The sequence below is a fragment of the Bombina bombina genome, chromosome 2, assembly GCF_027579735.1.
Source record: "Bombina bombina isolate aBomBom1 chromosome 2, aBomBom1.pri, whole genome shotgun sequence".
Taxonomy (NCBI): Eukaryota; Metazoa; Chordata; class Amphibia; order Anura; family Bombinatoridae; genus Bombina; species Bombina bombina.
In genome coordinates this window covers 748,335,032-748,347,880 of record NC_069500.1, presented here as the reverse complement: position 1 = coordinate 748,347,880, position 12,849 = coordinate 748,335,032, and the positions used below count along the sequence as shown (strand labels likewise).

Sequence of the window (12,849 nt, the reverse complement as noted above, 5' to 3'; positions counted from 1 at the left end):
CCCTATTTGTTGTTTTTTTCTGGGAAGTGTAGGGGTCAGAAAGCTACGGCTACCTCTCTTTCTTTTTGGCTGAGGAGTATCATCTGTTTTGCATATGAGACTACTGGATGGCAGCCTCCTGAAGAATTACGGCTCATTCCACTAGGGCTGTGGCTTCTTCATGGGCGTTTATAAATAATGCTTCTGTGGGAGGAAGTTTATCAAGCAGTGGTGCCTTCTGTGCCTTAGGTTTCCTGTCTTGTCCCTCCCGTTTAATCCGTGTCCTATAGCTTTGGTATTGTATCCCACAAGTAAGGATGAAATCCGTGGACTCATTGTATCTTGTAAAAGAAAAGGGAAATTTATTCTTACCTGATAAATTTGTTTCTTTTACGATATGATGAGTCCACGGCCCTCCCTGTTTTTTTATGAGACAGGTCTTTATTTTTGTTTAACTTCAGTCACCTCTGCTCCTTGGCTTTGCCTTTCTCTTCCTAACTTCGGTCGAATGACTGGGTTGGGAGGGAAGGGAGGAGCTATTTATACAGCTCTGCTGTGGAGCTCTTTGCCTCCTCCTGCTGACCAGAAGGCGATATCCCACAAGTAAGGATGAAATCCGTGGACTCATTGTATCGTAAAAGAAACAATTATCAGGTAAGAATAAATTTCCCTTTTTGCTAAAACTTCTTGTCATAAGTTGTGCCACCAAAAATATGTGCTGATGGCCTCTTTGTTTAAAAAAAAAAAAAAAAACATAAGCAGCAGATGGATTCTCATGGATGTATTATAGTAGTTTAAATTGTACAGCAAGAGTAACATACATTTTGTCCTAAAAAAAAATATAAGAACCTTTCAGGAGTGAGGTTGTGTTTCCAGGAAATATCTATGGTATTGCGAGAGTTTATTGTGTAAGAGCTTTGTACTTACCAATTGTTTAAGTCAGGATAGTAGGTAATATGAAAAACAGGCTACAAAAAGCCAGTCTAAGTCAGAATCTTCAGGCATATGGTTTGATGATTAGTAAATAAAGTGATTGTATGGGTAGAACTTTCAAGCAGACAATAGTATTTTTTGAATGTACTTTTAATGGCCAATAACTCCCTCTCTCTTACATAATTAATGTCAGCAAGAGAGACTTGGCGTAAGAAAAAGACTATTGGGTATGTCTGATCTTTTTCTCCTGATCATTATGACAATACTGATTCAATAGAAAATATCATATGGCCTAGTTAGGTTTTGTGCTGCCCTAGGTACTCAAAATTCTACTGCTTTTTAGGCCATAATATTTTTTGGTCAGAGTGTAGCATGACATTTTTTTTAAAGTGATATTAATGCAGTCGTTATAGCATTTGTTTAAACATCATATGCAGTCCCAGATAGATTTTTAAAATTCATTTTTTTTTTTTACAATGCAGGCATATGTAATATTATACTAATTGCTGTCAGTGTTTGAAGAACGGTTGACAATTACCTTAGAGTCCCACTCAGTCTAAGCATAGTAAACTGTGCTGACTGTCATCCTACGCTGCTCTAGTTTTTGCTACACTGTGCAACCCCAGCTTCTTACAGTGCTGCTTCTCCGCACACGGCTCTTCCATTTTTGCTACATTCTGTAAATGGAAACCCGGCTGTGCACACTTGATAAGCGCCAGCTGGTTGAATCGGCAGCATTTAGCCATCAGTCTTTGGTGATATTTAAAGTGTCTTCAAGACCCAAAAATGTAAGTGCCATAACCAATTTTAAGGGTACCAGGCATCTGGGGTAAGCGAGGGCTATGGTAAGTGATGTCAAAAAGTGCTGCCCCCCATCTTCCCCAAATCTGCCGCTCTAGGCATGGGCCTTGTTGGCCTAGGCTATAATATGCCTCTGTGACATGAACAACTCTGTGATCCAGAGCTTCTCTTTTTACTCTTGTTTGCACAGTGAAAAAAATAAATTGCTTTATTGTGATCTCAGGGGATTTCGACAAACTCATAATAATCTTTCTTAAACTGATATGACCTCTGAGGTAAAATATAAGTTTCATGTGAAGAACAGAGAAAAACCTTTTGCAATGTTTTTTATTTAATATAACAAAACATATTACAGTGTTTAGATAACAACAAGGATACACAATATTAATGTAACACAGTAAAATAAAGTAATTAAAATAAGAGAAAAAATATATACTACATACCACAGGTTATAATCCAGTTCGTCCCTGGAAATATGGAGGAAATGAACATATATCAAAGTTTACTTTTGGGTTTGATATTTGTCTGTTCATTTTTGTTTTTATAATTATTATCAGAAATTAATGGGGAAACTGGAATCCCATTTATCTAGTTCACAATTTCATAAAATGACAACTAACCATATATTTACATTGCATACCTTGTTCTAGCTAATGTCCTGTCTTTTTAACATATACAAAACTTGTAATAAGGGAGGCTGATTCCACAGAAAAAAAAAATTAAAGGCTAAATAGAGGGCAAAACTTGCCTTTTGTCACTGAAGAGATCGGGTAATTTGAGCAAAATCTGTAAAAATCTGAACTGTTCAGATAGAGCACACAATTTTTAACAACTTTTCAAATTACTTCTATTATCTTAATTGCTTCTCTTGATATAATATATTTAAAAAACATACCTAGGAAGACTCAGGAGCAGTAATGCATTACTGGGAAATAGTTGCTGATTGGTTGCTGCAAATAAATGAATCTTGTCATTGGCTAACCTTATGTGTTCAGTTAGCTCCCAGTAGTGTATTGCTGTTCCTTCAACAAAGGATACCAAGTGAATGAAGTAAATTTGATAATAACAGTTATTTAAAATGATATGCTATATCTGAATCATGAAATAAAATGTTTTGGTTTCACGTCCCTTTAAAGGGACAGTCTAGGCCAAAATAAACTTTCGTGATTCAGATAGAGCATGTAATTTTAAACAGTTTTCCAATTTACTTTTATCACCAATTTTGCTTTGTTCTCTTGGTATTCTTAGTTGAAAGCTTAACCTAGGAGGTTCATATGCTAATTTCTTAGACCTTGAAGCCCACCTCTTTCAGATTGCATTTGAAAAGTTTTTCACCACTAGAGGGTGTTAGTTCACATATTTCATATAGATAACACTGTGCTCGTGCACGTGAAGTTATCTGGGAGCAGGCACTGATTGGCTAGACTGCAAGTGTGTCAAAAGAACTGAAAAAAGGGGCAGTTTGCAGAGGCTTAGATACAAGATAATCACAGAGGTTAAAAGTATATTATTATAACTGTGTTGGTTATGCAAAACTGGGATATGGGTAATAAAGGGATTATCTATCTTTTAAAACAATAAAAATTCTGGTGTAGACTGTCCCTTTAAGCCAGGTAATTTCAGGGTTTAATTTTCTGTTTATGCAATGTTACTGTAAATATTGTTACGTATAAACAAAAGAAAAAAAAGTCAGTCCAACCAATTAGCTCATATAAAAGAACCTTTATTTGTCCATTAGGGTTCTAAAAATGAGTCTATTGTTTATGACACTAAGGAACAAATAAAGGTAATTTTATATGAGCTACTTGGCTTGATTTAATTTTTCTATTGATCAGTGCCGGATTGGCCCACTGGGATACCGGGATTTTTCACCAGGGCCGTTTTAAGGGGCAGGCAACTGCCCGGGGCGATATTGGCTCATTGGGGTTGTCAGGATGGTATGGGCTTACAAAGTACTAGGATTCATGTACTTTGCACAAACTGGTAACCAGGCACTGACCAACCAGTTAACAATCTATATAAGCTCTCGAATTTACCAGGCGTGATTAGGGTCCCTTGCATTGCCCCCTTACTTTGATTAATAACAGCCGCTTGTATGCATTTAAATCTGCCAACACTTGCTGCAGGCGGTTTAGTGCCAGAGATTCTTTCCCTCAAACATATGCACATGCTTGAGCTCAGTTAATAGGTTCTGGTTCCCTTTCACAGACCTGCAGGAGCAGAGGCTTTATAAATTAGCCACATATTTTTTTGTAGCATGTACTGGGTGTCATTTCAAGATTAACCCAGAAGAGGGGTTGCCTTTTGGCAACTGTTTTTAAACTCCTTCATTGCTAAGAAGGCAAACTGCCGGCAGCGTTTGTTATATCAGATGTCATTAGCATACAGTTGCACAGTCAACATATCTTAGACACAAGGAAAATGACAACACAAACGTATTCTCAAAATTTAGATGATGCTTGCAGGATAATAGGAGGAATATAGGGTAGGTATCCATTATTGTTCTGCTGCAAACTTACGACTAGATTACGAGTTTTGCGTTATGACTGGCTCGCTACTAACTTGCAAGTTATTTCCACCGCTCACCTTTAATAATGCTGCTATTGCAGGTTTGCAAAAAAAATGTGTTTGTGGGCGATATAGCAGCATTGAGCTCCATACCGCACACAAATACAAGCGCTGCTTTGACGTGCTCGTGCACAATTTCCCCATAGACATCAATGGGGAGAGCCGGCTAAATAAAAGCCTAACACCTGCAATGACGGAGCGTAAAGCTCCGTGACGTAGCCCCATTTATGTCTATGGGGAAAGAAAATGTATGTTTAAACCTAACACACTAACATAAACCCCAAGTCTAAACACCCCTAATCTGCCGCCCCCGACATTACCAGCACCTATATTACACTTATTAACCCCTAATCTGCCGCCCCCAATGTCGCCGCCACCTACATAAATTTATTAAGCCCTAATCTGTGGCCCCCAATGTCGCCGCCACCTACATAAATTTATTAACCCCTAATCTGCCGCCCCCAATGTCGCCGCCACCTACCTACACTTATTAACCCCTAATCTGCCGCCCCCAATGTCGCCGCCACCTACATAAATTTATTAACCCCTAATCTGACGCCACTATACTAAAGTTATTAACCCCTAACCCTCTGACCTCCCACATCACTAACAATAAATAAATATATTAACCCCTAAACCTAACCCTAAGTCTAACCCTAACGTAACCCTAACACCCATCTTGGATGACGTCCCTTAAAGGGAACCTTCAGTGTACGGCTGGGACCGTATGAAGAGGATGCTTCGCGTCAGATGTCTCGAAGATGGAGCCGCTCCGCGTCGGAATGATGAAGATAGAAGATACCGTCTGGATGAAGACTTATGCCCGCCTGGAGGACGACTTCTTGCTGCTTGGATTAAGACTTCTCCCGGCTTTGTTGAGGACTTCTTGCCGCTTGGATGAAGACTTCTCCCGGCTGGATGAGGATGGATGTCCGGTCTTTCAAAACTGTAAGTGGATCTTCAGGGGTTAATGTTTTTAAGGGTTTATTGGTAGGTTTTTTTTTAGCTTAGGGTTTGGGCAATGTAAAAGAGCTAAATGCCCTTTTCAGGGCAATGGGCAGCTTAGGTTTATTAAGATAGGATTTTATTTGGGGGGTTGGTTGTGAGGGTGGTGGGTTTTACTGTTGGGGGGTTGTTTGTATTTTTTTTTTTACAGGTAAAAGAGCTGATTTCTTTGAGGCAATGCCCTGCAAATGGCACTTTTAAAAGGCCATTGGCAATTTAGTGTAGGCTAGGGTTTTTGTTTTTTTTTGGGGGGGGGGCTTTTTTATTTTGATAGGGCTATAAGATTAGGAGTAATTCGTTTTTATTTTTGATAATTTATTTTTTTATTTTGTGTAATTTAGTGTTTATTATTTTTTGTACTTTAGATAATTGTAGCTTGTTAATTTAATGTATTTAATTTTATTGTAATGTTAGGTTTTAGTGTAAGGCAGCTTAGGTTTTATTTTACAGGTAAATTTGTATTTATTTTAACTAGGTAGCTAGTAAATAGCTAAGAACTATTTACTAACTCGTCTACCTAGTTAAAATAAATACAAACTTACCTGTGAAATAAAAATAAAACCTAAGATAGATACAATGTAACTATTAGTTATATTGTAGCTAGCTTAGGGTTTATTTTACAGGTAAGTATTTATTTTAAAATAGGAATTATTTAGTTATTAATAGTAAGTTTTATTTAGAATTATTTTAATTATGTTAAAGTTAGGGGGTGTTAGGGTTACGTTAGGGTTAGACTTAGGGTTAGGTTTTACGTTGGGGTTAATATACTTATTTAGTGTTAGTGATGTGGGAGGCCAGAGGTTAAGGGGTTAATAACTTTAGTATAGTGGCGGCGGCGACGTTGGGCGTGGCAGATTAGGGGTTAATAAGTGTAGGTAGGTGGCAGCTTCGTTGGGGGCGGCAGATTAGGGGTTAATAAGTGTAATGTAGGTGTCGACGATGTTGGGGGCGGCAGATTAGGGGTGTTTAGACTCTGGGTTTATGTTAAGGTGTTAGGTTTAAACATACATTTTTTTCCCCATAGACATCAATGGGGCTGCGTTACGGAGCTTTACGCTCCGCGATCGCAGGTGTTAAGCTTTTTTTTAGCCAGCTCTCCCCATTGATGTCTATGGGGAAATCGTGCACGAGCACGTTAAAACACTGCTTGTATTTGGGTGAGGCATGGAGCTCAACGCAACCATATCGCCCGCACAAGCCGGGTTTTTGGAAACCTGTAATAGCAACGCTATGAAAGGTGAGCAGTGAAAATAACTTGCAAGTTATTAGCGAGCAGCCATAACGCAAAACTCGTAATCTGGCTGATTATTAATTCGTTTTTTAAGTCCCTTCACACTTAAGTGTAGGTGCTCAGAAGCAGTATACAACTATTGGATAGCTGTGTCTCGGTAGACAGAATTATTAAAGTGATATAAAACAGTCTCAGTGTTCTCCCCAGTACCTTTTTAGTGGGTGCAGCACCCGGCTGATTTTGCTGACCACCCTGCTAGAATTCTAGTCAATAGTAAGCTAAAATAAGCTAATATTAAAAAAATATATCATTAAATACATTTATGCTAAATCATGCGATTAATTTGTGCTTTGGATAGCAGAAAATGCTCTAATATTAGAAAATATTACACTGCCCCCCACCCGGTTACTTCAAAATGCCATGCGGCTGGCAACATTTTCTGTGGAAAATACTGAGTCTATTTCATTGTTGTAATGACAAAGCACTAAGCAGCGGGTTATACTAAATAGAAATCATAGCAATATGCATTATTCATTATTTAAAAGTATTTTATCTTTTATTTCTTTTTCTTAACTTCATTTATGCAGGGTCAACTGCTTCCTGTCACAGCCCCACAAGGGGACTGTGGACTCTACAGAAAGGCAAAGGAATAGCTTTTCCTTTATCTAGTTGCAAGGAGACATCTACTCTATCTGTAGTATATAGCTCATGCTCAATAGAGTACTTTTGCTGCATAAATCATGTGACAGTAGAACTTAAGTTATGTCATGTGTGCTCTCTTAACTCACTAAAGTAATTATTTTGCAAGTAAATGTTGTTTGCTTATTTTAAAACATAATCAGTTTCTTTTTATATTTACTTTGCGTTAACATATTTGTTTTTACTAAAGGTGCACGGTTTCATATGCCTTTAATGATTCCAGTAAAAAATACTTTGCAGCATGTTTGTATGATTTGCAGTCCCAGACATTACCACAAGAGGGCAAAATGGAGTTGTTGCTACGGAGCCGTGATAAGAGTCTAATTGTTTTGGAAGTGAAAGTTTTACAGAGCTGCAGGCACAAATCAGCTACCTGTTTGATTTTGTTCAGACAAATGTCATTAAAAAAAAAAAGTTAAAAACATATAAAAATATAAATTTATCACTGTGATCTGAGAATTTTAAGTGAGCAGCACATAGAATTGAACATTAAACAAAATGTTGTTGTGTGTAGCATTGCACGGAGTTACAAACATATAAGCTACCACCTTCCTGCAGTTGTATTTAGTCATAAGCAATTAATTCTAAATACAAACAGAGCCAGGGATATATTTGATGTTCCAAAATCTCCCTCCTGTCTGTCACTTTGCCAGAATTAGACAGTAAAAAAACCAGACTCCTTATCCTAGATCCCTTTTTGTTTGTATGGTTGTTTTGCCCTCTGGTAGGAAGTGCATATTCCTGTTAGGCAGCTATCACTCTGTTCATGCTGGGACAGACTCCATGTCCTGTAAATCCCTTATGCATGTCAACCTTTTTTACAATCTTTGATCAGACAAGCATTATTGGCAAACAGGACAGACTCACTGTACCTTAATACAAACAGTATACTTTTTTTTTTCCGACAAAATCTAAAGTTCCATCTTTTCATTTGCCAGATTCTAACCTGGTCATGTCTGCACTCACAGGAAGAGGAGCCTGTTTGATACATATAAATAATACCTCCAGTTAATAAATATGCCTCGCTGTATGTACAATATACACATGGAATGCACGTGCGTCCATGCTAAAATCACATCACGCTGTCTTCACACAAAATTCTTTACAGCATCATCCAAATCCATGGAAAATTTGGTGAAATCTGAATATGGAAAAAAAATAATACAAAATCATGGTACGTCGCTGGTCATTAAGGGGTTAAAGAGACATGAAATCCAACATTTTTCTTTCATAATTCAGACAGAAAAAATTAAATTATGCTTACCCGATAATTTAATTTCCATTGTGGGGAAGAAAATCCACGGCTTCGTTCATTACTATTGAGAATTAAGAACCTGGCCACCAGGAGGAGGCAAAGACACCCCAGCCAAAGGCTTAAATACCTCTCCCACTCCCCTCATCCCCCAGTCATTCTGCCGAGGGAACAAGGAACAGTAGGAGAAACATCAGGGTATAAATGGCGCCAGAAGAGAAATTAAATTTAGGTCCGCCCACCGGAGATACGGGTGGGAGCCATGGACTCTCCTCCCCACGATGGAAATTAAATTATCAGGTAAGCATAATTTATGTTTTCCATCTAAAGGGGAGGAGAGTCCACAGCTTCATTCATTACTATTGGGAACATATACCCAAGCTCTAGAGGACACTGAATGAAACCGGGAGGGTAAAAGGCGGACCCTAATCTGAGGGCACCACAGCCTGTAGAACCTTTCTCCCAAAAGCTGCTTCAGCAGAAGCAAAATCGTCAAATTTGTAAAACTTCATAAAGTATGTAAGGAAGACCAGGTAGCCGCCTTACAAATATGCTCCATAGAGGCCTCATTCTTGAAGGCCCAAGATGAAGCCACCGCTCTAGTGGAATGAGCTGTGATCCTCTGAGGAGGCTTATGTCCCGCTGTCTCGTAAGCCAAACGGATCAAGCTCCTCAGCCAAAAAGACAAAGAAGTAGCAGAAGCCCTCTGACCCCTGAGCTTCCCTGAATACACAACAAAAAGAGATGTAGGTTGTCTGAAGTCCTTTGTAGCCTGAAGATAGAACTTCAGGGCACGGACCACATCTAGATTATGAAGTAATCGCTCCTTCGAAGAAGAAGGGTTAGGGCACAGAGAAGGAACAACTATTGCCTGATTGATGTTACGATTGGACACCACCTTGGGAAAAAATCCCAAGCCGGTGCGAAGAACAGCCTTATCCGAATGAAAAACCAGATAAGGTGGCCCATGTTGCAAGGCCGCCAGTTCAGATACTCTGCGAGCCGATGCAATGGCCAACAGGAAAAGAACCTTCCAGGACAGAATCTTAATGTCAAGGGAATGCATAGGCTCAAACGGGACCTTTTGCAAAACCCTAAGGACCAAGTTCAAGCTCCACTGGGAAGCAGACTGCCTAAAGACACGCCTGATTCGAGACAAAGCCTGAACAAAAGATTGGATTTCAGGGAGCTCAGCGAGTCTCCTGTGTAACAAAACAGATAATGACGAAATCTGTCCCTTTAAGGAACTAGCGGCAAGTCCCTTCTCTAAACCTTTAAAAGAAAGGACAGAATTCTGGAAACCCTCACCTTGTGCCAAGAGTATCCATGTTTCTCACACCAGGACAAGTAAGTCCTCCAAACCTTATGGTAGATGTGCCAAGTGACTGGCTTCCTTGCCTGAACCAGAGTGTCAATCACACTTTCAGAAAAACCTCTCTTGGCTAGGACTAAGCGTTCAATCTCCACGCAGTCAGCCTCAGAGGATCGAGATTCTGATGTTGGAAAGGACCCTGTTCCAACAGATCCCTGCGACAGGGTAACCTCCATGGCGGAGAGGATGACATCCCCACCAGATCCGCAAACCACGTCCTCTGTGGCCATGAAGGAGCAATCAAAATGGTCGACGCTCTCTCCTGCTTTATGTGTGCCACAATACGAGGTAGAAGTAGTAAGGGAGAAAAATGTACGCTAGATCGAACACCCAAGGCACCGCTAATGCATCTATCAGTTCTGCTTGGGGTCCCTCAACCTTGACCCGTAACGGGGAAGTTTGCAATTGAGCCTGGACGCCATGCGATCTATCTCCGACATTCCCCATCTGAGACAAATCTCTGAAAACACCTCGGGGTGAAGAGACTATTCCCCGGATGGAATGTTTGCCTGCTGAGAAAGTCTGCTTCCCAGTTGTCCACACCCGGGATGTGGATCGCCGAAAATGAGCAGTTGTGGGCCTCCGCCCATTCTAGTATCCGAGACACTTCCCTCATTGCGAGGGAGCTCCTTGTACCCCCCTGATGGTTGATGTAAGCCACCGAGGTAATGTTGTCCGTCTGAAACCTTATGAAGTTGAACGCCCAAGCTTCCTGCGCATCTGATCCATGAGAAAAATCTTCATGGACACCGAGTCTATAATCGTGCCCAGAAACTCCACCCTGGTTCTGGATACCAGGGAGCTCTTTCCAGAGTTTATCTTCTAACCATGAGATTGAAGTAACAGGAGCAGAGACCTTGAATGGTCCACTGCCTGACTGAAGGACAGCACCTGAACCAAGATGTTGTCTACATAGGGCGCCACTGCAATGCCCCTGGATCTGGCTACAGCAAGCAGGGCCCCTAGAACCTTCGTGAAAACTCTCTGGGCTGTCACAAGACCGAAAGGAAGGGCCACAAACTGGAAATGCTGGTCCAGAAATGCAAATCTTAGGAACTTGAAGTGGTCCCTGTGAATTGGAACATGAAGGTAGGCATCCTTCAAGTCTATTGTGGTCATGAACTGCCCCTCTTGATATACAGGCAAAATGGACCTGATCATTTCCATTTTAAATGATGGACCGGACAAAAACTTGTTTAAACACTTCAGATCCAAAATCGGGCAGAACGTGCCCTCCTTTTTGGGAACTACGAACAGATTTAAATAATACCCTAGACCTTTCTGCAAAGGGTACTGGTACGATAACACCTAGAGAGGAAAGATCCCTCACACATCCTAGAAAGGCCTCTTTCTTTTCCGGCCTCAATGACAGGTTTGACACGAGGAATCTGCCCCTAGGAAGGAAGGACTTCCTGTAACCCTGGGAGACAACCTCCAGAACCCAAGGGTCCTGAACATGCTGCAACCAGGCTTCGGAGAATAGAGATAACCTGCCCCCTACTCGGTCCATAGACCTGTCCGGTGTCGCCCCTTTCACGCCGACTTGGTCTCTGCGAGCTTCTTGTTCTGTTTGGACTTGTTCCAAGACTGAGCAGGCTTCCAAGTTCCCTTGGACTGGTCCGCTTTTGCGGCGGGCTGCTGGCGCTGGGCCTTATCCGCATGAAAGGGATGAAAAGTAGATCCTTTCGGTTTAGCTTTCTTATCTTGGTATAGGAAAGCACCCTTGCCTCCCATAACCGTGGAAATGATCGAGTCCAGGATCAGAATCTTTCCTTGAAAAAGCAGGGACAGCAACCTCAATTTAGAGGTCATGTCCGCCAACTAAGGTTTTAGACACAAGGCCCTGCGCGCTAAAACCGAAAATCCTGACACCTTAGCATTCAGGCGAATAATTTGCATATTGCTGTCACAAATGAAAGAATTGGCTACCTTCAAAGCCTTAATCTTCTCCTGCACCTCTTCTAAAGAGGGTTCACCCTCAATCATTTCACTCAGGGAATCACAGCAATATGACGCAGCTCCAGCCATCTTTCTCAGCATGTTTTCAACTTTTTATCCATGGGCTCTTTGAAAGACAAACTATCCTCTAGGGGAATAGTCGTTCGCTTAGCGAGCGTGGAGATGGCCTCATCCACCCTAGGAATGGTCCCCCATAACTCCAACTGAGCCTCCGGAATGAGGAAAAGATTATTAAAGGACGAAGAAGGGGAAAAGGAAGAACCTAATCAAGCCCATTGGTTTTTGATAATGTTAGCCATCTTTATAGGAACCGGGAAAGTCTTGGGTACCACCCTGTCCTCATAAACCTTATCTAGCTTAGGGATAGAAGGTTCCTCCGGAAGCTTCGGCTCCGGAACCTCTAGAGTAGCAAGCACCTGCTTTAGCAAAAAGCACACATTCTCCACCTTAAACCTATAGCGAGGATCCTCTGCCGGAGCTTTATATGACACAGAGTCCAACCCAGAAGGAGTCCCCTTCGACGCGTCGGAGTGGGCCTTCATCGAACCACTCCGCAGGAGCGTCCGACGAAGACAAGTCCTGAGTCTGGCCGCTTTGAAAGGCCCTATGCTTGCGCTTAGCAGAACGTGGTAAGGCGTGGATCACTTTAGAAACCGCCGTCTGCAGTTGATCCGCAAAATCTGGCGGCCAACATATCTCTCCCGAAGGAGCAACAGTCGGACCCCGGGCGCTGCATGAGCAATAGGGAACTCGGGAACGCACCTCACAGGACGGGGAACCCTCAGAGGTGGACGGCTAAGTGGTACTAGACATTCTTTTAGTCTTAGATGTCTCGACCCTCTCATGGCATGTGGAATATATTTGGGCAGGCTGGTATACTGGAACCTCACAATAAACACAGGTATGAGACTTTGTCAAAGAGGGATGACCCTCTAACGTGTCAGAATCCTCCATAGCTTACGCTTTTATTAGAATAAAAGAGAACCTAACAAGCACCTGTATAACCACCAATGGCCGGGGCACTCACCACCTCCTATGAACCGGACTACA

The 12,849-nt window shown here is 41.4% G+C and overlaps 1 protein-coding gene across 1 annotated transcript in view; it reads right to left on the bottom strand.

Moving 5' to 3' along the window:
• Positions 1-6,241: 6,241 nt before the first annotated feature.
• Positions 6,242-12,849, bottom strand: part of FSTL3 (follistatin like 3) — a 145,032-nt gene continuing 138,424 nt past the window's right edge. The window contains exon 5 of the mRNA XM_053702840.1: positions 6,242-8,357. Coding sequence (XP_053558815.1) covers positions 8,305-8,357 — 53 coding nt within the window. The 3' untranslated portion in view covers positions 6,242-8,304. The remainder of the gene's footprint in view (positions 8,358-12,849) is intronic.